This window comes from Callorhinus ursinus, unplaced genomic scaffold (genome assembly GCF_003265705.2).
Source record: "Callorhinus ursinus isolate GAN/ISIS: 27379988/994484 unplaced genomic scaffold, GSC_fseal_2.0 scaffold28, whole genome shotgun sequence".
NCBI classification, from domain to species: domain Eukaryota; kingdom Metazoa; phylum Chordata; class Mammalia; order Carnivora; family Otariidae; genus Callorhinus; species Callorhinus ursinus.
In genome coordinates, this window is record NW_027397090.1 from 8,714,528 (window position 1) to 8,739,282 (window position 24,755).

The window sequence follows — 24,755 nt, forward strand, 5'->3', positions numbered from 1 at the left end:
GGCTGGTTGCTGGGACTCTAGCGTTTGCAGGAAGTCACTTAACTGTTTGCAAGCTGGAAAACCGAATCTGAAGTTTTCTTTTGTCACGAGAACGAGCGCAAGTGACCGGGGAAGGTGTGTCTCCACGGCTCCGCGGGCGGGAACGCGAGCCAGGAGACCCGGAGCGGCTAACGGACCGAGAGGCGCTCCCGAGGATGAGCCGCGGCTCCCTTCCAGGCTCCCGGCTGTTACCCTTTTAAATGTCAGCGTTCGAGGCTGTAGGGGTAGCACGAGGCAGCGAAACGGAACAGTCGGATTGGCCGCACGCCTCAGTTCTAGACGCACCTCTCCACCGAAAGGCCGTTCTGACTGGCAGGGGGAGAAAGTAAACAGAGTTGAATCACCCTCCCCACTGGCCAATTAGAGGGGGTTTGGATTGTGACGTGATGGGATTCTGCGAAATTGTTACTGAGCAAGAGAATGCCGGAACGGTGCGGACCGGCAAAAGCAGGGGCTCAGAAGGCGTCGGTGGACTGGGGGAAAAGTGTCTCTTAGACCTGGCGCTCGGTCCGGCCCTCGCCACCCGCGTCAGGGTGGTCGGGTGAATGTCCTGGGGCTTTGGCTCGACGGAGAGGCGGCCGAGGGCGTGTACCTCTCTTGCAGTTTCCTCTCCCAGCGCCTCGGGGGCGTTTTCAAGCGAATAAACTTGCGGCCGCCACGTGTGGCGTCTTTCCAAGGGAGCCGGCTTGGAGCGGCCGGCGCGCCCGTCGGGGGGATCGCGCCGGGCGCCGGGCGCGGGCGGCGGCGAGCGGCGGCAGCGCGGCGGAGCCCGGGGCCGTGGATGCTGCGTGCGGAGGCGCTGCCGGTTACGTAAAGATGAGGGGCTGAGGTCGCCTCGCGCTCCTGCGAGTCGGAAGCGCCCCGCGCCCCCGCCCCCTTGGCCGCCGCGCCGCGCCGCGCTCGTCGTCCGAGGCCAGGGCAGGGCGAGCCGAACCACCGCAGCCACCGCCAAGTTTGGCCGCGCCGCCGGGGCTGCTGTCGCCCGCACCATGTCCGCGGCCGCCTACATGGACTTCGTGGCTGCCCAGTGTCTGGTTTCTATTTCGAACCGCGCTGCGGTGCCGGAGCATGGGGGCGCTCCGGACGCCGAGCGACTGCGACTACCTGAGCGCGAGGTGACCAAGGAGCACGGTGACCCGGGGGACACCTGGAAGGATTACTGCACTCTGGTCACCATCGCCAAGAGCTTGTTGGACCTGAACAAGTACCGACCCATCCAGACCCCCTCGGTGTGCAGCGACAGTCTGGAGAGTCCGGATGAGGATATGGGATCCGACAGCGACGTGACCACCGAATCTGGGTCGAGTCCTTCTCACAGCCCGGAGGAGAGACAGGATCCTGGCAGCGCGCCCAGCCCGCTCTCCCTCCTCCACCCTGGAGTGGCTGCGAAGGGGAAACACGCCTCCGAAAAGAGGCACAAGTGCCCCTACAGTGGCTGTGGGAAAGTCTATGGAAAATCCTCCCATCTCAAAGCCCATTACAGAGTGCATACAGGTTAGCGGCGTCTCCCTCTCCCACCGAGCTCTGGGGTTAGTTAACCTTTGGCCGGGCAGTCTTTCTGGGCGTTAAGGACACCACGCTCGGCCTCAAGGGTGCCAACATTTTGGATAAGATGCTGTTTTAACTCTTTAAATGATTGAGCCGTGTAGAGACGGAAAGCTCCGTCTCGCCTTAATTGTCTCAGTCTCTAGAAGCCATGGAGAGCATGAACCTGGCAGGCAGAGTGAGCGCGGAGTGCCAGCCCCTGTGCGTGGCTGCGCGGGGAGTGGTGCTGCACCCCCCCACCCCGGCCCGCCCCGCCCCCAGGACTCCCGCACCCCGCGACCGTGGGGCCACCCCACCTGGGCAGGTGCTGCACTGGGGAGGTCAGATGGCGTATCTTTTATTTGATTCTCTTGAGGGATTGCAGCGAAATGGCCAAAACCTGGGGAGAAGCGGCACACTTCACGTGCAACCTTTTAAGGATGACTAAGGACTCATTTAGCTGTATGCTTGCTACTTTTCAGGGCTTGCCAAGGTGGTTTTAAATTTGGCCAAGAGTCCCCAGGGAGGTTTAAAATAACACTGCTTCGGGCGGCAGAGGAATTTGATCAAGTGATGGTTGGTGGGTTAACTTCATGACTAGTTAGCCTTTTTAATGAGATTCCAAGGCTGATTCCCCCCCCCACACACACACACATGATTGGTGGCACCCTCTACCCTGAATAGTTAGCGGGGAGGTGTGGTCCTTGCCTGAGGTCAAGGCTTGGTAGAGAACGTGGGCCTGGAGGCCTCCTGGAAGGGTCTCTCCCAGGGAGACCAAAAGGCCGGCGCTGGCCCAAGGAATGTGGCCAGGAAGACATATGCAGTATAAAAACGGGCTTTGGAGGCTTACAGAGACCTTGGTCAGCCAATTCTGCTGGTTCTGTTTAACATAACTGAGAAAAAGTTGGAAAGGGCTGGGCCATGCTATCTCACCATCTTTAGTAAGGCTCTTCTACAACTGCTATTCTGATAAGGAAGCACAGGACCTGATCCTTTCATGCAACTTCTTTTCCTTCGACCCTCTGACACCATATTGAAGAGGCCGTTGGAGTTCCTTAGCCAACTATTGTCTTTTTGGGGTGTGATTGTTGGTACTTTAAAGATGAGGCCCTGGGCCTGTGGTTTTAAAATGATCATTGGTTGGTTTGGTTTTGCTTTTGAAAAGCAAGGCCACATAACTGCATTTCGGATTTTATTTCCTTTGGAGGGTGCTTCTTGTGGAGGCGCCTGCTGGCCCAGAACTGCAATGGAGTTCCCTGCGTGGTTAATGCACAATCAGGTTCTGTTTGGGGGTGTCATCTAAAGCTGCCCTCAAACAGCAGAGCTGGAAGTTTATATCTGTAAGGCCGTCGGGAGGCAGATGTGTGCCCGAATGGGGGGGATGTGACCTTTAGCGTGACTCCCCCGGGGTGAAGCAAGGGTGTATTAACCCGAGGGTGTTACTCACCAGCAGCTGTTGGGCGGGCCTGGCCTTGTCAGCCATGTTCCCCGAGTTCAGTGGCTCACAATGACACTCACTGCCACCTTGAGCAAAGGCACTTTCTCCTTCAGGGAGCTGCCTGGTTGGGCGGCCGGGGAGGCCTGCAGGGTTTCTGTGGGAGCTACCAGAGTCTTTCTGTCTTAGAAAAAAAGATTCCTGGAGTTCTGAACCATTCAGCTGAGTGATTTTTCTCGGGCATTTATAGAAATGGCTGCTTATGTGTGCGTGCATGCGTGGTGCTCTTTAATTCTCCATAAGGCAAGCCGGCTCAGCTGTTCCAGGAGAACCTTTTACACAGTCAGGAGTGGAAAACCGAGGGAAATGTTAATCCCATTTTAAATGCTACAGTCGGTCTTTTGAAACTAGTAATAGGGTGATAGCAGGTGTCTTGTTTATGTTTGGGGTCTCTGTAACACCAGGACACGGTTGAACAAAAACCTTGGCCTCTGTAAATATTGTGGGAAGCACACTCCTACTGAAGAAGGTATGTGTCAAGGATCCTCTTTAAATAAGAGACTTAGAGGTCTTGTGCATTTGGAAGTTGCAGTTTCGGCTTCAAGTTAGATTGTCTTGGGGAGGGGGTGGAACTATGGGGTAAGGAACTTCCTGGGGTTTTTTGTTGTTGTTGTTTTTGTTGTTTTTCTTTTTGCTGGTATTAAATCCGGAAGGTGGACCTGAGATAGCCCTTGGAATGTCTGTATTCTGTGAAGATTTTAACAGCTAAAATTCCAGCCACACCCCCCTGTTCAGTATGGCCCAATAAGAGTCCTTCCTGCTGCTTGCTCATCTCCTAGAGCCTCCTCCAGCTCCCACTTCTGCAGACCCAGGGGCTTTAAGAAGTTGAGTCATTTAAACAAAATTGCATTTAAGCCACAGTGCAGCTACATCTGTCGTGTCCTAAGAGAAAACAACGATTTTGAGTTGGGTTCTCCTTTGTCCTCTTGTCTCCTAGGTGGGAGAAACTTCAAGTTACTTCAATTCCAAGTTTGCAAACTAGAGGCCTGCCGCCGGGTTGGCTTCACAAATCTGTTCGGCATGGCCAACACAGAGTTAATAGAAAATGTAATTAGTTACGAACATCTGAAAATCCGAAGATTTGGCAGGAATCCAGAGTTCTGGCTTCTCTGGAAAAATCGATCGATCGGGCAGTACTGGGCCTGAATTCCTATCCAGCAACAATTGGCTTGAACTGATCATTTTTTACAGGGCAGTGTCCTTTATTATTTTAATCATTTACATCATCTCTGTTGGCATGTAAGTTTACTACCCCTTCTTCGTCTGACCCTCAGCTTCTTAATCCACTGGGTAGGCTGTTATCACTGAACCTCCTCATAGGTTCTTGTGCAAAGATTAAATGACATAGACAAAGCACCTAATATAGGATTCCACATACAGAAAGCCCTCAAGAAATTCTGGATCTTATAGTTCGTGTGTAATAGAGAGGGATTTCTCCAAATCAGGAACCAGGATAAACTTATTTTTGAGTAGTACGTCAGTTTACATTTTATAATACTACGCTCAATTTGCTTTTCTTCAGCCTCTGGGTCAGATATTCTTCCCCAGTAATGTACTTCTAACCTTTAAGCAATGGATCTACGGTTAATCTGAAAAATGCCGCATAGACATTCTTTCTCATTTCCAGACTTCTGGGACACTTTAGAGGGTATTTATGGTAACATTTCAGCTTCACAATTAGACCCATTACAGTACTTTGCCTGAAGACACATGGAGCATATATATATATATTTTTAAATGCAAGCAGTTTGAAGTTTATCCTGTCACACCCCCCACAGACCCACACCCACATCACCACCATCACCTACGTGCCCGTGTGCACGCGCACACAGAAGTCCCCTCACAGCCCCCACATCCACACCCACACACTCCTCCCCCACCTTGGAGCATATACCCCAAACTGGCTCCACAAATATGTGCTTGCTCTGCAGGCCTCCTGCCACACCCACATCTCCTCAACCACCCATGAGCACTAAAAAAAAAAGAAAAAAGTTTATCCTGTTTCCTGACTATGTGGTCACCTTGCACAGTTTTGGGGGGGGGTGTATCTTTGGGGGAAGGAAACAACGACATCCAAATTCTAGATCAAAATCTTCAGAGCCAGCTGGTGTAGACTCATGCTAGGCTGACATCCCAGTGATAGAGACCTTAGGCTTTACTCCCATGCCGAGTGCCATTTTACTTTCTTTTTAGAAGGACTCAAGTCAGCTCTCCCCAAGTGGTGACAACGGGTTGAGCTTGAGGACACTGGTTATATCACTCCAGTTCCACAGAAAAAGTTTTAAAAACAACACTTTTCTTTTTAATAGAGCATAAGGACATTTGTGTAAAATTAAGGAGACACAGGGTTGCAAAACCCCCAAGAGTGATTGCTTCTGTTTCTTCTTCCCCTGCTTGCACATTTCCCTGGGATACTTGAGACTATCTGGCAGAAGGGATCTGGAGGGCCCTCACCGTGGAAGGTCTCCTCCAACCCTGGAAATTGGTTTTCTGGCCTCTTACAGAAATGTCCATTCAACCAGGATGTTCCCTCCCTGAGACCAAAGGTTTAAATTTTTGCTAATACGGATGCCAGGCCTGCCCTGAGCCTCTTGTACTCTTCTCCTTTAATTACTGCAAAAAGCAGTAATTAGAGTCCACTGTTTGATTCAGGAGAGTCTAGTGGCCCTCAGAGGTGGGAGAAAGGACCCATTCCGTTACCCGGGAGGCAGGGGTTCAGGGACAGGGCAAGGTCTCGCTTTGGCTGCAGGCCCCAGACTGGGGGCCTCAGCTCACAAGTGGCCTCCAAGTAGGCTATTCACTAGCCGGTGTCCAGTCTCCGCCACTTTCTCTTCTCTTCCTAAGTAGAAGGGAGGCCCTGAGTGTGGGTCCTTGAGGAGACATTCTCTCTGCCCTGTTCTTTTTTCCGTAGGGCTCCCCAAGTGATGTGGATTGTTGTATTTCATAACCTGACACGCTTCATCCAAAATAGATTTACAGCTTAGCCTGAGTGGGGCTTGCTTGCACAAGTGATTGTTTTTTTACTTTATTCCCCCCCCCTGCCCCGTTTTCTCTCCCCTAAGGAGACTTCAGACATTTTTTCCCCATAATTGTCCTCCCCTCCCATGACGTTTTAATGCCACGGGAATACTGTAGAGCTGTTTGTATATGTACCCCTTTAAAAGGCCACAAACCACAGGGCGATAGCTAAGACTTTTTTTCACCTGCCAAAGATCCAGTTTTTGCCCCCTTAGGGCAATATCCACCCCACTCCCCAGTGAGACTATCTAAACACAACCTCCTGCACCGTGTTGGGGGTGGGGGGAATGACAATCTGCATGCGAGAAGAAGGCAAAGAGCTGCAAATGGCCTCTAGCTGTAGAGGATGTGAGGTTTCTAAGGGTCACAAGGATGGACTCCTGAAGGGAGTGCTTCTGGGCTACAGACAAGAGGCCAAAACCCCCTCTACTCCGAAGAATGATGGCCCCGGCCCCGGCCCCGGCCGCCCGAGCCCCAGCCGGCTGCTGGGATCAGCCCTGGGGATTGAGGCCTTCCAGGGGACCCAGCTGCTCTTTGTTGCCAGTCCCCAAGGTAGGGCCCATGGCTCCTCTTCCTCACTTCCCCTGTTCTCGCAGAGACGAAGTGGGGCTAGCCACCTTAGAAAATCTGCTGCTGCTGGCAAGGTTACTGTTTCACGACAGAAAATACACGCGGAGTAGAATTGCCGAACGAAAACACTATTCCCCTCTTTCCCCCTCAGATCTTGGAAGAGTGGTGAGGAGAGGGGAGGGACAAGTGGGGTCTGGGGTCGGGGAGGTGCTCGCGGAGCAAATGGAGAGCTGTTCTGATGGCAACACCCCGTTACCTTCAGACGCAAAGATGTAACCTGAGGGAAATGAGCCCTTGGATTCTGAACATAAGGGTCAGATTTACATTCTCGTCTCAATTGTTGACGCTTATCCCAAGAACTAGTCATTCTGCAACGTCTGTGGGAAATTCCCAGCTCGAACTTCCCAGGGAGAACTATCATATGACCTATTGAGAAAGCGGCTGACAATGGTCTTCCTTAAGAAGTTCATTGGGAAGAAAAGTGGGCGGATGGGTTCCGGTCTTCACTCTTCCAGGAGCTCCTGAAACAACCTGGTGTGTGCTGGTTAGAGTCAGCTTTCTGGGCCATCAGTGTGATTTCTGAATTCCTTATGGTCACTACCATTCTTGATTTAAACAAACAAGACAGAACCAGCTTTGTCATTTTCGTTAGTCTTGACTTCCAAATTTTTCGGGTTGTTTTTTTCCCCCTCCCCTTGGCTGTTCTAAGGCTTGGAGAAAAAGCTTGCAGCCCTCCAGGCCTCCCCCACATCCGACCCTCCCACCTTATCCTAATGTTTCTCCAGCAAGCCCAGCGCCTACTGAAGAACGTAAATTAGTGCCTAGTAATTGGTACAAAGGCACTTTCTGTTTCTATGCAACAGGCAAAAAGGAGGGGCGACAGGAAGGGGAAAAGAACCCCACAGATGGTTAAAAGGGAAGAAATGGGATCCTCTGCAGTGGTCCCTGAGCAATCCTGGGTGTTGCTCCACCCCACTTTTTGCTGGGAAGCTAGTCACAGGCCTAGGCCTAGATCCAAGCCCTTGGTGGTGGCAGCTGTCAGTATCGGGGAATTTGGAGCTTGGAAGTGACCTTGAGGGGTCATCACATCCATCATTTTGCCTTTAGAGGAGGTCAACACAAGAGGGCGCCCCGGACTCTGAAGGGCTGTTGAAGACCTGCTAAAGGCCCGAGCTTGGCCCAAGTAGACTGCCTTCCCTCAATGTGAATTCTTTGCAGTTCTTTGCTCTGAATTCTTTCCCCACCCTCACGGTCTCCCAAGAATTCCAGTCTGTGGTTAACATTTTTAAAACCCTGGTTTAAAGAGCTGCTTCGCAGTAACCAAATTAACCAAGCAAAAGGGCAGAGGTGGAGTCAGCCCGGGGACTTCTGCCCTTTTACTGCGGGAGCAGCTCACTGTGAGCCAGCCCAAGGCCAAGTGCCAGGGAGATTTCCTACCCCACCCTTCCTGGAGCCCTCCTGAAACTTTAATACCTTTTTGGTGCATTAAGGCCAAGAGTAAACATTTGTCTTACCCTGGCCTCAAGCAGTCCCCTCAACAAATAATAGGACTCACATTATTATTCATGGAGAATGCCCTCCCCACCCCCTGCCAAGGGAGTGAGGTGCATCCACTTTTTATGCGTGGGATCTTCCAAGGCATTCATCTCTGTTTGTGCTCGGAGCCCGTGTTTACGAAGGTGCACCCACAGGCTTCCCTTTGAATCTGGGTGCATCAGGAGGTATCTTAGCCTCTGGAGTCCTGAACTGTGAATGAACATCTGGATCTGAAATCCAAGGATTCTAGAGCTGCAAGAACCAGCTAGCTCACTGGCTAAGCCTGGGGCCACTGGGTGTACGCGTTTTTGTTTTTGTTTTTGTTTTTTTTATAAATAAAATGAAGAATGATCACAAATTTGAACAGGAGAATGGAATTCATCCCTGATTGAGCCTTTTTAAAAAGCGAGGACATTATTTACATAGATGAAAATAGAGGGGAGCTTAAGCCCTGCAAAATTAATGACAAGGATTTGAAATGCAGGCAGCAGTATTTTATATCAAACAAAGTGTGAACATTTTTCCAAGGCGAGTCTCTGTCGTTTTGGAAGTGAGTGCCTCCCAGAGTCAACTGGAACCAAAGTGGGAACCGGCGGGGCAGGCAACCGACAAAAGCTTTGCAGACATTTCAGAACTGGAAAGAATTTTATAGATCATCTTGGTTCAAAGGGAGGGAAAAGAAGGTTTCCCCAGCTTTCCCTTCCAGGGGACCAGCTTTGATGAGGTAGAGGCAGTCAGAAGAGTGTGTGATGGGGAGGCCAGCCCACTCTAAGGAGCTCGCAGGCAGGGCATCTCCAGGGGAGGCCTTTGTTTCAGTAGTGAGAGCAATCAGAGCATGGGCTTTGACTTCCTGCCTCTGCCACTCTCCCATGGTGAAAACTCTTTGAGCCTCAGTGTTCCCATCTGTAAAATGGAGTTCAGTGAAGTTGTTCTGAGACTAATTCAGATGAGGCGTTTAAAGCATTTTGGATGGTGTCCCCCTACACCAAGAATTATAATTAAAAATAATTTATAGGTGTTGCCCAGAAGCCCTTGAGGTTCCTAGAATTTTTGTTTACAATGCCAGAGCAGTCCAGCAACAGCTCATTCTTTGAAAGAATATTTGTTTATCGAGTGACTGTTACAGGCAGAGGGCTGTGCTCAATGTTGAAAGCAGGCATTGTGAACATTGTGAATAATAGTAATAATGGAAATGTCTTAATATTAGTAGTAATAATAATAGAAATAGCAATAACATCCAGCATTTATTACATGCCAACTTCTAAGCCAAGTGGTTTACGTACATTGTCAACATATAAACTCATGGAAGTCCTATGAGATAAGAAAGTACTCTTATTTTACAGGAGGAATTTAACTTGGAATCAGTTACCTTAGTCCAGGGTTACTCTGGAATTTTCCTAGTGTGTTTCTAACTACCTGGAGTTATGCATGAATTGTTGTTGACCTGGACCCCTTGGGGTCCACCAGTGGGAAGACACCCTGTCTTGCATGCCTCTCCTGGACTTGGCCCCAAAGCCACGGGCCCTTAGTTCTCTACTCTTGTGTTCTAACTGGTGCGTGGCTGGTTTTGATGAACCTTGGTTAAGAATATCTACAGCAATCTTGGACTCTGACCAAACCTATCCTATATTTTCCAAGAGCTGTTCAGAACCTGCTTCGTTCCCATTGAAAAAGACACCAGTTCTGGGTCCCCACAGTTGCATTAGTCAGGATTCTTGGTTGCAAGCAACTGAATCCAAACTTGGACCTGCTCAGTAAAAAAATAGAACTTTTATCGGTTCAAATTATCCACCCATCCGGGGTAGCCCTGGATTCGGGGACTTGGTGTCTGGCTCTCTCCCTGGCTCGGCTCTGCTGTCCTTTGCTTTGGCTTCATTCGTGGGCAGGCTGTCTCTGGATGGTGGTAAGGTGGCCGTTGGCAGTGGCCGACTCCTAGCCTGCCAATTCAGCAAGGAAAGAAAGTTCTCCTTTCCTAATAATTCCAGCAAAAGTCTCGGGCTTCAGTCTTCATAACTGAATTAGAAGTTTGTGCCTGTCCCACAACTCAATCATTGTGGCATGGCTAGGTCATATCAAACCTCTGGGCTTAGGGTGTGGGGTCACCTCTGCCCGCCCCCCCCCCCCCAGAATTCCAAAACCCCAGAGTGGGGAAGGGGTAATTTCCACAAGGAAATTCAAGGCATGCTATTTATTACCCCAAGGAAGCAATGGATGCCAGACAGGCAAAGCCAGCAGATACCCCCTCTATCTGCCAGATGTTCCAAAAAGCAGAGGTTTGACAAAATGAGAGACAGATTAGTATGACGACATCCCCCCCCCCCCTTTGAAGAGAAAGGACTCAGAGCTATCTCTGGAGTTCATCCTAAAAGATAGGCCACCGGTGCATGTACTAAATGGTCTTGGCAGGAGATAGATGATTTCAACATACATTTCTTGTGCTCAGGCTCATACCTCATACCTCTTCGGTGGACATTCTAGAAGCCAGTACCCAAAGCCTCTCCTGGAATGAGGTTAACAGCAACAGTGTCATAAGCAGCACCATTTGCATGGTCTTAATTCCAGTTGTCTGTCCATTTTAATGCCCAGAGAAATGAATTGTGTTTACATGAATGTTTGTCACCCTGGGTGTGAACAGAGAAAGGCCTCATCTTTGCAAAGATGGGCTGTTTATAGGACAGTTCCCATTGGGATTCCGGAGTCCATTCGGTGTGCGTCATGCCCAACAACAACACCCTAATAAATTGTGAGGCAAAAATTAGCTCTTAAAAATAACTTACAAAAACACATAAAAATGACTTAAACTCCCGTGCTGCCATAATTCTACAGTAGTTTTGTACCACTGCCGTTTTCATGAAAATAAGCAGAATGACAACCAAACAGCCGGCTTTTCCTCGGTCGTGTTACACAATCGTCCCTGTGGCCACCCCCTAAATGCTTGTCTAGTGAGCATTATCCCTCTGAAGCAGGGGTTTCCGGTGTAAAGAAACATGGGCTCTGCCCCTCCAACCTGAGTCATTTCTCCTCGATGTCCTGCCGGTTTCCACATGGCAAAGCTCTTCCCCGGGAATGCCTGCCCTAGGAGGGCTGGGGGGGCCGGGCGGGGGGCTGCTTGCGGAAGGTCGGACAGCTCAGCCCTGGCAAGCTTTGTGGTCTTTGGTGACGAGCACCAGGCCACAGGAATCCATGGCCCATCCCATTAAAGACTGAAAAATTATTTGACGGTGGCCCACGTGACGTGTGGTCATCACAACCTTACTGTGGGTCCAGCGGTATAACGAGGTTGAGCCCAGAGGGCAAATGCTGACACCACGTGCTGGAGAAGCATCACCAGTCACTCTGAGCCACTGCGAGGGCCACGGCCTGGCTGGCAGGCAGAGTAGGCATTTTTCTAACCAGACTGCAGTCTCATCTCCTGTACTTTTGTCTTTTGCCCGTTGCTTGATCCGAGCCAAAGGCGTCAGCTCTCTGGATCACGGTTGCTCCAGAGTGGGAGCTGCGGACGCTACATATAGTTGTACGTCAGTGTGCAAACAGAAAGGTTATCCTTGTGTTTGCGAAGGAGGCCAGAAGTCTCAGTGGCCCTTGTAAAGCAACCATGTGCATCGGGCACAAATTTCCCAGTCACAAGCCTGGGGTGTGCAAAGATGTAAATGTCTGTAACCAGAGCTGAGTTCTTGAGCACTGCCCCATGTTCCTCCTCCCCCCACCACCACCACTTTGGGCTGTTGATGGAGAAATTTTTATCTTGAGTCCTGTTCAGGTCTCTCTGTCCCTTCTCTATTGAATTGTATTCTTCTTTAGGTAAATGTTTGCAAAATCAAGAGTTCTCTCTCCCCCTCCCTTTGCCTTTCTTTCTCCTGGGAATGATCTAGTATTTGGTAGGCAAGAAGTCCACCTCTTTTCTTTTTGGCATCATGGGAAGCCTGTTGATGTTGCACACCATCCTTTGACCTTGATGGTCTCCCCTGGGGTGTCATGCACTAGCTTAGGTCTTGGTCCTTGTGTGCTGGCAATCCTCTGCTCAAGAGGGCCTCTGGACAGTGGCTCCAGGTGGTAGAACCTTGCAGTCTGTGACTCAGGACCCCTGGGGCATTCTCCCAGCCGTGTGGTCCTGGGCTCTGGAGCGCCCAGTCCCTTTCCGCACCCTACATTTGGAAAGGTGAGGCTGTGAGGCATGCACAGACACCCTCCTCCAGTGTGGCTGCCTGACTCAGTCAGGTGCCCTGGCGTGTTGGGGGTGGGGGGGATGGAACTTCCCCAGAGGGGCTGGTGCAGGCTCTAGGCCAGGCAACGGTGGCCATCCCCTGGGACTGCCCACACCTGTTACTAACAGGACAGTACAGAACACAGGGCATTTCTTAGGGACCTCTATGTCTGTTCTCTAAACTCAGCCCCTCCAGCCTCTCTGTAGCTCAGGTCTCGGTAGGAAGCGCTGGCCAATCAAGAGACTTCAAGTTTAAGGACTTCTGTGCTCTGCTTTCCATTTTTATAACTCTAAAGCTCAGCAGCACATATCTGTTTTAAACTGTTAAGTGCCCTCCCGAAGCCAATCCGTCTGGGAAGAAGAACCCGGGAGTAAGAGAATGAGAGAAACCTGTGGTAGGAGGCTCTCCCTCCAATGCGTTAGGGCCTTTGCTCTTCTTTCACATCTAATCTTGTCTCAGCCTCCAAGCTGAAGGAGGCATTTGAAAACCGGTTCTCATCCAGGCGTGTCCTTGGACAAGTCATCTGCCCTCTGAGTTGGCTTTATCTGCCAGGCTTGACAGGTTTTAATTTGATGGTTATCAAAGTCACCCAAAATGCAAAGATTTAGAGAATCTGTGTTCTCAGGATAGTTTTGCCATTAAACATTTATATCCTGCTCGATGTTTAGCAAGTTCATTGATTATTTCTCTTTCCCACAAACAACTGGGCAGAAGCAGCATAGTCTGGGATGGACAGGAAGAGCGTGGGCATGGGAGTCAGCTAATCTGAGCCAGGACCTAGCTGTGCGCTTGTGGAGAGGTCACTCCACCTCTGCCAAATCAGAGTTGCTGCGATGGGGCCCTATGACTGAGACATCAGGACTTTTTTCTTGCTAGGTTGAGAACCCAGAGTCCAGAATCTGGTGTTCCCTGTCTCTCCTTCTGAGGTCCCAGCACATGAGCTAACTCCCCAGATCAGCTGAGGTCGGGGACACACAAACAATATTCAGACAGCCTTGCTTCCCAGACACTAACACCCAGTGCTCCGTGACAGATGTTACAGACACACCCCCACTTCCCCGCTCAGAACCTAAAGAATGGGACAAGCTGCATTCCACAGATAAACACAGGGGCCAGGAAGTAAAATCACACATTCAAACTCTGAAATGACTCTGTTGTATCAACAAATAAAATATAAAAAGAAACCAAATCACAAGAGGGATTCAGAGAGGGGCCAAGAGCAAGTGGCAATATAATGGTGATGACACTGAGGCAGGATGATTCTTCCAGAGCCAATGAAATGTTTTTATTTTTTCAGAGCATCTGCATGTGCAGGTCGCAATATTTCTGGCGAACAGGAGACTTGATTTTTCTTTTGACTTTTGGTTTCTTGATTTTTGAGGTCATAGTTAACTGGAACGGTTCATGCAGGGAATTGTAGAATTGTCTGCTCCCAAGGATGGCCTGCATACCTCCTTTGTCAAGTGCATGGTGCTCCATGAGGGTCATGGACATGAAAAAGAATAGAGCAAAGGCTTACATTCTGTACCTGTAGGTCAGCGTTGCTCTCCTATAGGAACAAGGACCGATGATAATGGACAATGGGGTAGGGATGCTGAAGTCCTAGGGTTGGGGCAGGTCTGTGTAGCTCTGTGTCCCACCAGCCTCATCCATGAACGCTGTATTGGACCCTGGGCTTTGCACCTCTGCACGCACTTCCCTGCTTCCCGATGAACTCACCCCTCGGTGGGGCAACCTTAGCCATTATTGCCTATGTAACTCTGAAGAGAGATTCCTGTCTGTCCTTGTAGGGGCCATTTTCCTTTCACATACAGAAGAAGTAGGAGGGGAAGGGTGAGGGAGGAGTGAGGAAAGAGATGAAGTGTGTTTTGAAAGTTTCTTACTTTCTAACAATTTGAGAAGGAAACAGAATGATAACTCCTTTCTTTGGTCTTGGACACCAGAGTGTTACTTCTCAATAGAAAGTAAATACCTGGCCCCCCATTCTCCATGTAGAATATATTCTTGATCAACGATCAACCCATATGTGGAAAAGTTTAAACTCAAATGCATCAGTTTCCTTTGTTTTGTGTAAGACTCTTTTTCTCATAAAAGAAATTTGTACTTAACTGTTTTAAAAAAGAATCAGAAAATACAGGAAAATTACAGAAAGAAAGTGTTACTCTTTATCCCCACCCCCACCTGTAGATAGCTACTGTTCGTATTTTATATATATTCTTCCAGGATTTTTTTCTCTCCATAGATGTTGCACATACATACACATACAGCCGATCATACACTGCTCTTTTCCCATAGTGGTATATTGCTAACATTTTTCCATTTCATTCTGTAACAATCTAGTACCTTTGTAATAAGTACACATTATTTCCCTGTGTGGATACACTACAATGTATCAAACTGGTTCTCTATTGTTTGTTAAGTTGTTACCAAGTTTTAGCTTTTATGAACAATGCTGGTATCCCTGTATACTTTTGTGTTCCTATCTAATTATTACCAAAAATAATTCCTAGACGATTATATTGCCAGATAGCCCTAGATCAGTTATAAGTCCCACCTATGCAGTAGAGGTCTGTTTCCTCATGCCTCCACCAATGATGGATCCATGTACAAACTTTTTTTTTTTTTAAGTAGCCCCCCCCGCAGGGGGCTTGAACTCATGACCCTGAGATCAAGAGTCAGATGCTCAACCGACTGAGCCACCCAGGTGCCCCGTATGCACATACTTTTTAACATTTTTACCAGCCTGATATATATTTCATTAGTGTCTTAATTGGCCTGTTTTGATTATTTGTGAGATTAAATATATTTTCATATATTTATTTATTGGCCATTAGCATTTCTTATTTTACAAATTACCTATTTGCATCCTTGCCCAATTAAATTGGGTTATTAATTTTGATTTGTAAGTGTCCTTTTTGTATTACAGATTTTAACCTTTTGTCTTATGCTGCAATTTCCTTTATTTGTTCACCATCTGACTCTTAAATTTTTTCACTTATGTATATTTTTACTATGCAGAAGTTTAAAATTTTTTTTATGTGTTTCACAACTACTCTTCCAATAGGATTTTTTTTGCCTTTAGTTTCATGTTTAGACAGTCTCTTCCCACTCCAGGATTCTAAAAGCAGTCACCTATATTTTCTCTCACCTCTGTGGTTTTATTTTTTACATTTATGTATATAGCTCCTCTGGGATTTATTGAAGGGAATGGTATAAGGTAGAGATCCAGATTTAATTTTTCAGATGTCTATGCCATTTACTGAATTACACATTCATTTCTTCGCTAATTTGAAACACCCCATCCCTATCGAGTCTTGGGTTTATTTTCAGACTTGACTCTGTTCCACTGAGTTGTCTTTTCCTGTGCTGGTCTTGCACTATCTTAATTATTGCAGCTTTAATCATACATTGTAATAACTGGTATCGCAAGTGTTCACTTACTGTTGTTCTATTGCAAAATTTTCTTGGCAAGTCAAGTGTATTCATTCTTCCAAAATCACTTTAGAATAATTTTGTCAAGTTCAAGAAAAAAGAATTTCTATGGTATGTGTTAATTTCATAGACAAATTTGTACAGCATTGCCATATTCACACCACTGAGTCTTACCATCCGAGAACATGGGAAACGTTCCATTTATTCATTTTCTTTTATATCAGGGTCTGATGATTTTCTTCATGCAGGTCCTGAACTTTTATCTTGAGGCTCACCCTGACTGGCGGTGGTTAGCATATAAGAAAACCATTGCTCTTCTGTATATTTATACCTGAGAATGCATTTTTTAAAATTATATTAGTTTTTTTTAGGTATTTCTCTTCAGTTTTCCAAATAGGAAGGTGTATCAACTGCAGATAATTCTTTTATCACTTCCCCTACCAGTGATTTACTTATTCTGTTATCTAATTGCACTCACTAGCATTTCCTGAACAACATTAAGTAGCAGTAGCGATGGGGACAGTGTCCACTCACTTGACTTTAATAGAATGCTACCTTTATTTTACTATTGACCTTGCTGGGGAAAGGTTTCAGATCTATATTTTTCTAGCCTGTTAAGGAATTTTTCTTCTGTTTTCCTACAAGCTTTTATTAGGGCTGGATGTTGAGTTTTATCAAACACTATTTTGCATTTTTCAAGGGAAAATGTGTGTGGGGTGGTGGGTATATTAGTCTGTTAAAAGGGGGAATCATATCAGTATGATTTTCTAATATCAGATTATCCTTTTATCTCGGGAATCCTAGTGGGTTTTTTACAATCAGAACCCACTATTTTATCCTCAAGAAGCGGCCCTGATTTTGTCCATCTGCAGGAAGCTGTGATTCCTAATTGGCATTTTTGGAGTTCTGTTCTGCAAAGGAGGCCTCACGCCCTTAGATCTGTTTTACGAGCTGGAGTTACTTTTGCTGGAAGCCATGGGAGGTTCAGAGTTTGTATTTTTAACCTTCCTGCCTTGATTAAGGTTAGCCCATTTTAGGCTCTTCCATGGAACTGTGGAAGGGAAGGGGAGAAAAGCCAGGTGGGAAAGCAGGTGTGTTGAGACCATAGGTCTCCCAGACCCTCGGCCAGTATCTCAATGACAGTCTGTCTGAGCTCAAGGAAGCTTGGACAAGGTTAAGGTTGAGTGTCACCAGTTGGCAATGCCCACACTGCCCTCTTTCTCCCTCTGTATGGAGAACTCACCACTTGGCGTTGTGGGCTAATCACCAAGTAGAGTGGAGGCGCCTTCTTGAAAGCAATGAGCTGTCCTTCGTACTAAGTAGGCAAGCGCATAGCCTGCAGGCTCTACTCCACTCCTCTTGAACCCCTTGGAGGCCCAGGAGACTTCTGGAGGCCTGACCTGTCTCTGCAAAGAAAGTCTCTTACACACCAGGTGCGGTATTCAGTAGCCGTTTTGATCCAGTTTATTTTATACTGGAAGCCGAGGCTGTCAGCGAGAGGTGCTTAGCTTGTTGCCGAAAGGGGAGGGGAGTGGTATATAAATAAGGAGAACGCAGAGGAACTTGTGCCGTTAACAGCTCTGCTCCAGTAAAGCAAGAGTTTATTGTGTCACTGCCTCTGGGTATGTTTTCCTGTAAAGGCCAGAAATAAAACACGAGTACATGCCTGTTCTTCCCCCGCCCCCCTCCCCTGGAGGACGGTAACTCTCTCATTAATACTAAAGACAAGTTTAAAGATTCTTTAATTGATAGTTGCTGTGCCTTATGATTTGTTCGGTGTGAAGAAGGTTAACTGTTCTTTTGTGGGCCTTAGCCCTGCCTGAGCTGAAAGGCCTGACTTGGTTTCCCCTTGGCTGTAGGATGAAGGGCCAGCCACAGATTCTCCAAGACCCCTCTTTTCCTCCTCTGCCCATGATCTCTGGTCCCATTCAGCCTCAAATTGTGTTCCTTCTCTACATAGGATTTCTCCATTCCGTACTTTCTTAGGTACAAAACATGTATCATTTTTTAGATGATACCTTATTATGTGTCTACTATTAACGAACATGCCGAAATGTATCCCAAAGTAGGTTGTATGCAGACTCTTCACTGGGTTAAGGAGGTGGGTGGTCTCAAAGGGCTACAAATTCTAAGTCCCCTAGAAGAATCCAGGCTTCCTGCACACACACATTGTTTGGCTGGCACAATGCTTTATAAGGTGTTGAATCTGAATGCCCCTGAGGGAGCAAAGCAGTATCCAGTTGGCCATGACTCCATTACAACCCATGATCAAATGCACCTGGCATTTCACCCATTTTCACTATATGTCTGGCTCCTGAAGCCATCTGGATTTGCAAACTCTGGTGTACACAGGTACAAGTTCAAATCTTCAGGGTGAGATCATGGGTCGGCCAACTTTCTCCCCCCAACTATTTGGTAAAAACCAAAGTAAGAATGGTGTTTATACCATTTTTAGCTCACGGACTTTACAAAAATAGATGGCAGGTCAGATTTGGCCTGTGGGCTGTAGTTTGCTAAACCCCTGATTTAAATCACTGACTCAAAGCTCCTAATGTTTTTCCAAAGGATCCAGGAAGAATGAACATGATCCTGGAGCTTCTACACTAAGAATTCACTTCCAAGGAGATCTTTTTTTAAATGCTTAGGAACTGTAAGGTGGAATTATACAAGTTATATGAGTCTAACAAAGGCTGCTGTTGGCTCGGATTTGCTCTGGGCTCAGTAGGTGGCCCGCTCTTCTCTGAAACAGGGATAAAGATGAGACGTCAGTGGCAGCATCTGGGTTAGAAGCAAGAGAACAATCACATGGTGACAGGCATGAGAAGCAGTGAAGACAAGGTAGCCATAAGCTAGACTGAAGGTGAATTCACTGGGAAGGGGCCCTGATTTCACTTGAAACATACATAAATCATAAGCATAAATACTTAATAGTTCTGTACGCACAGCTGATTTAGGCTTCGTGCTCATTTTCCACTGACTATCCCTTCCATAAAGGCATCTTCCTAAAACAGAGGGAGTGCCTTCTTTCTTTTTCCAATCCAGAGCATGGCAGAGTGGTCTTCTGATCCATTTTTCCCACAGTGGACACAGATCCATTCCAATAAATTAACCTCCTCTCGTGACTCACTTGAAAGAAACATGTGCCAGTGAGTAAGCTAAACCACATTACCACTCCTCCAAGAAAAATCCCTCTGATGAGTTTTAGTCCTGACAAGCACCAAGAAAACACTGAGCCTTTCCTTTTCGTCGCTTTTCTTACCACCAAATCACAAAGCCGTGGAGAGACGGCTCCAGTACGGAGAGAGCAGTGAGGGTTGTTCTGTTTGGCTTGCTTTGGTTTGGTTTGGTTTTATAATTCATTGCTGTATGAATTCTAACCCTTCATTACATTTTTTTAACATCCCATGTTTAAGAGAACATTTCTCCCACAAACCTTTCACTGGGATCAAGAGGACCTCGGCTGCAGTGTAATTCTGGAAGAGGCAGAGTTTTCTTCCCCAGTGATCTGGGAACTTCCGAGCAGGCTTTGGTCATGTGAGTGACCTCAGCTGTACACACACACACACACACACACACACACACACACACTTAGGCATTTACTAAATGCTTGGCAATATAAGTAGCACAAAAATCAGACATGATACTGTCCTCATCTCAGGAGGGGACTGTTCAGGGCGTGATGACCATTACTCTGCTGAGAGAATAGCAGATAAAACCTTAGCCATGTGTGGACTGTCATGGAGATGACACAGGCTTGGTTTTGTTGTTATTATCAGCATTTCTACATCTCTGGCACAGTGTAGGAGAAGCCGGGGGGAAAGGATGAATAATATTTGGATGACTCAGATGCGCCACACTGGACAGCCCTCAGCCTTTTGAGTCTCTGGGTTCCAGGAAGGTGGGGACGGGAGTGAGAAAATATGCACTCCTCACACCTACCAAAGGGGTGTCTGGAGAGTTCTGTGGAAGGCAGGAGCTGTGTGCCCTGGGTCGGTGTAGCAGCTGCCTTGGGCTGTGCTTGAATGAGGTGGGAAGTAGGCAGGCAGTCGCTCACAAGAGGGGCACCCAAGACTCTCTCATCTTAGAACAGCTCATGGTGCCTTTCAGCTTGTGTGTGGGTCCAGCAAACATGGCCACAGGTGCTCTCCCGCCCCGGCAGGGGCCAGGAGGCCCCCAGTGCTAACCTGATCACATCTGGAGGGTGAGGCTTAGCTGCATTTTAATGAAGGGGGACATGGAGACAATATGCTGAGTCCGAGAGTGACGGCAAAGGAGGGACTGCTGGAAACACCAGGAAGTGCTAAGCCTGTTTCCTCATCTGTGAAATGGGCCACCTCCATGGGCCGTCCTGTGAGAAACCGGTCAGATAGTGCATGTGAAGCCCTTAGCTCTTACTATTTGAGAATCATGTTCATACTTTTATGAGACAAATGGAAGAGGCTGGGACTGCTTAGTGTGAACAGAGACTAGAGAAAGACCGGATAGCTCTCTTCAGATATGTAAAGGATTATTATGTGGCAGAGGGAACAAACATTTTTTAGTAACAAACATATTTTTAGTGAACAAACATATATTTACTATGACTGGGGGCACCTGACTGGCTAAGTTGGAAAAGGATGGGACTGTTGATCTCGGGGTTTGAGCCCCATGTTGGGCATAGAGATTAAGAATAATAATAGTAATAATAAAAATGAAGACAATATGACTTAAAATATGGCCTTCAACAGGGAAGCACATTCCATGTCTCTAAAAGTGTTTGTTACCAAGATGCTCAGGAACAAGCAGGCTTTCTTGTCGGGTGCCAGCCTCCCTGTCACCGGACCGGCCCTGACAGAGGCTCGGTGGCCACAGCACCCAGGAGCTCGAGGGGAAACACCTGCTCCAGGTGAGAGGTCGGTTGGACTCGCTGCCTCAGTCCTGCGGTGCCAGCAAATCCGGCAAAGGGCCGAGGTTCCTGACTCTCTGGGAGAACCTGTGCAACCAGCCACCATGTAAAATAACCACCCCCTCCCCCCCCCCCCCCGGGAAAATAATTGCCAAAGGCTCTCGGGGATCCACTGGGCCTAAAAGAGCAAGTTCTTTTGCTTGGAGAACATGATTCTGGGAAACTTCCTCATGGTATCTATTAGTCTGTTAGGTGCCAGTCTGGGGGCAGGGGGGGGAGGTGGGGGGACCGAAATGTGTTTCTCGGCGTGGGAGGCTAGAGTCCAGGAGGAAGGAGTCCGCAGCGCTGGTTCCCTCCGAGACCTCCCTCGGTGTCCTCTGTGAACACTCTGTCCCCACATGCAGTCCCGTCTTGAGGTCCCGGGGGGGTCAGGATGCCAGCCCAGGGATGCGGGGGTGCTGGGGGGGGACACGCCCTCAGCCCACGGGCCTCGCCGGCGGGGCCGTGTCGTGCGCGTCCCGGGGATGGTTGGCGCGTTCTGCGACCCTGCTGTCTCACCCGCGTCCTGTCTCGACCCCCTCCCCGCAGGTGAGCGGCCCTTCCCCTGCACGTGGCCAGACTGCCTTAAAAAGTTCTCGCGCTCGGACGAGCTGACGCGCCACTACCGGACGCACACGGGCGAGAAGCAGTTCCGCTGCCCGCTGTGCGAGAAGCGCTTCATGAGGAGCGACCACCTCACCAAGCACGCCCGGCGCCACACCGAGTTCCACCCCAGTATGATCAAGCGCTCGAAAAAGGCGCTGGCCCACCCCTTGTGAGGGGCCGGCCGCGCCCGCCGGACCGAACTGCTCCCGGCGCCCGGGGACGCGGCCGGCCGCCAGGGGGCGCGCCGCGGGCCCGCGGGTCCCTGCCCTCCGGCCGCCGCCGCGTTCCTCTCCCCGCAGCGTTTTCTAAAAAGCACATCGTAGCCTGAGATCAAAGTCCACACTTGGTCCCCTTGCAGAGGCAGCTCGGAACCGTCTCTGACTGTTGGAGGGAAGGCGAATGCTTTCTTCTTCTCTCTCTCTCTCTCTCCTTTATTTTTTGGGGGGGGGGGGGGGGGGGGGGGGGGGGAGGGGGGCAAGGCCAAGGCGGCGGCGGCGGGGGGCGGGGCGCGTAGAATTTTAAAGATTTCAACACTGGTGTACATACGTCTGACCCGGTGAGCGGACCTGTGGCGTCACACGGTGATTCGGGGCCCTTTCTGCTTGCTGTCTCTCAGAATTGTTTTCTTACCTTTTGGGTGTAAATGACGAGTGTGCTTCGGTTTCTTTAGCAAAACCACTCTCTTGAACAACGTCAACCTTTGAGATAAAAAAAAAAGAACAAAAAAACACAAAAACACAAAAACCGACAAAAAACACGCCATAGCACAGCTGTCTTTATGCAAGCAAGAGCACATCTACTCCAGCATGATCTGTCATCTAAAGACTTGAAAACAAAAAAAGTTACTTATAGTCAATGGGTAAGCAGTCTGAATTTATACTAATCAAGACAAACCTCTAAAAGGTTACACTAAGTACAGAACTTTTAAACCTTGCTTTGTATGAATTGTACTTTTTGAACATAAGCTGCACTTTTTATTTCCTAATGCAGAGGATGAATAAGTTAACTATGTGCTTTAAGGATAGAAGCAGACATTCTGTTTGGAACCACGTTATAATCTGCTTTTTTTTTTTTTATAGTATACACTTTTCCCTATGAAATCATGGCAAAGATGAGAGGGCAGAATATATATGACAGATGCTGAAGGAGAAGGAGGGTAGTATTTTTTTAAAAAAATTCAAAAAGAACAAACAGAATTTTAACTCTATTAACTTTTCCAAATTTTCCGATCCTTTTAGTTAACATCACCTTACTGTTCTAATGCCACGAAGGGAGAGGGTTTTGACTCTGTTGGGTTTTATTTGAATGGGTGCGTAACAGTGACTTCTCTGGAAACACCGACTTTGTGAAGAAAAAGTGTGTTGGTCTCCTTCCCGTGTTCCTACAAACTCCCACTAACAGGTGCAAGAGTTATGCAAAAAGGAAAAGGAAGCTGACATGTGAAAAGAAAAATGTATCCCTTGTTAAGTAGTGAGTCCCAAGGGAAAATACCATGATGATTTCCAAGGTGACTTCGAAATTGTCCCTTTTGGAGAACGAAGGCACACAGAATGCATGTGAATGAAGACACATCACTGTATCTTTGACATCAGAAGCCTCACCACTATATATCTTGTATCCAGGTGTCTACAGTGGCCTAAACCACTACATCCATAAAATGCCATTTACCTGAAAACTTAATTTTGGCCTTCACGCGGTCAGAAAAAAGTGAACTGTTTTCATAGCGAAGAAGAAACCTCAAGTAAAGGGAGTCAGCAGTGATCGTGGGAGAAATGTTTACATTTTCTTTTGTCAGAAATAATGCTTTCTGGCAATTTTATCTGCTATTTAAAACAGGGAGCTATGGTGCACTCTTGTTTATACATGTGCTGTAAGCTGTGTCGGGTAAACTTAGGGTGCCTCCCCGTCAGTGAACTCGTTACTTCACCTGACACATGCTCGTTGCCAGGTTCAGAACCAGTTGTGAGCTCCTACAGCAGGCGTGGGGCATGGCTGACTCCGACTTCCAATACAATAGCCATCACTAGCACGGTGTTTTTTTTTTTTGTTTGTTTAACCAACGTAGTTGTATTAGTAGTTCTATAAAGAGAACTGCTTTTAACATTAGGGACTGGGAACAGTCCATTGAGATAAAAAGGAAAGTGTTTTCTCACGGGAAAACATGTCAGGAAAAATAAAGAACACTTTCTACCTCTGTTTCAGATTTTTGAAACGCTTATTTTAAACCAAATTTTAATTTCTGTGTCCAAAATAAGTTTTAAGGACATCTGTTCTTCCATACGAAATAGGTTAGGCTGTCTATTTCTTACTGAGCTCATGGAACGGTCCTGCTTGTGATCCTCTGCACGCTGCCTTTTAGTGAGTGAGGAGTTTGGGGTTGCCTAGCAACCCACTAACTTGGACAAACTCATCTTCCCCTCACAGAAAGAAATGAAGGAAAACCAAGCAAAGTCAGTGAAAGACAATCTTTGTAGTTTCAGGAGTAAATCTATATGTGGCTTTTGTTCAGCACTTGCTTAGATGGATATAAATGCAGCAACTTGTTTAAAAAAAAAACAATGCACAATTTACTTCCCAAAAAAAGTTGTTACTTGCCTTTTCAAGTTGTTGAAGAACACACATTTGATATTCTCTTATATGTTATAGTAACGTAACGTATAAACTCAAGGCTTTTTATTCTTCGTGATAAATCCTGTTTTAAAATGTCACAGAACAGGAACCAGCATTCTAATTAGATTTACTCTATCAAGATATGGTTCAAATAGGACTACTAGAGTTCATTGAACACTAAAACTATGAAGCAATTACTTTTTATATTAAAAAGACCATGGATTTAACTTATAAAAATCCAAATGCAGGATAGTAATTTTTGTTTACTTTTTTAACCAAACTGAATTTTTTGAAAGACTATTGCAGGTGTTTAAAAAGAAAGAAAAGTTGTTTTATCTAATACTGTAAGTAGTTGTCATATTCTGGAAAATTTAATAGTTTTAGAGTTAAGATAACTCCTCTCCTTGGTTAGGGAAGAAGAAAGCCCTTCACCACTATGGAATGATGCCCTGGCTTTAAGGTCTAGCTCTACATCATGCTTCTTTTGAGAATTATATTTGGTAGCCATATTACAGAAATTGATTAGTTGTCAGTTTGCAGGTAGATTTAGCACAGCGCTCATCACTCTGGATAGATTGAGATGTTCTTTCACAACAGGTGAATGATCTGTAACACTGTAAGATACTGATCTTTACAACTGTTTAATCAGTTTTATTTTTGTACAGTATTAGTGACCTAAGTTATTTTGCTGTCCCGTTTTTGTAAATCAAATGAAATTATAAAAGAGGATTCTGACAGTAGGTATTTTGTACATATGTATATATGTTGTCCAAATAAAAGTAATAAATGACAAAGA

General features: G+C 47.2%; 1 protein-coding gene across 1 annotated transcript; it reads left to right on the plus strand.

Annotated features, from left to right (window-relative positions):
- Positions 1-104: 104 nt before the first annotated feature.
- Positions 105-24,755, plus strand: KLF9 (KLF transcription factor 9). Its single transcript, XM_025891406.2, has 2 exons — positions 105-1,533; positions 21,293-24,755. The coding sequence occupies exons 1-2, from the start codon at positions 1,029-1,031 to the stop codon at positions 21,520-21,522; spliced, it is 735 nt and encodes a 244-aa protein (XP_025747191.1). The 5' UTR covers positions 105-1,028; the 3' UTR covers positions 21,523-24,755.

Bases quoted from the DNA above. Each gene is read 5' to 3' on its own strand.
- KLF9 (XM_025891406.2), top strand. From the start codon at position 1,029: ATGTCCGCGGCCGCCTACATGGACTTCGTGGCTGCCCAGTGTCTGGTT. The intron at 1,534-21,292 runs GTTAGCGGCGTC...CCCTCCCCGCAG, and splicing joins CCATTACAGAGTGCATACAG to GTGAGCGGCCCTTCCCCTGC.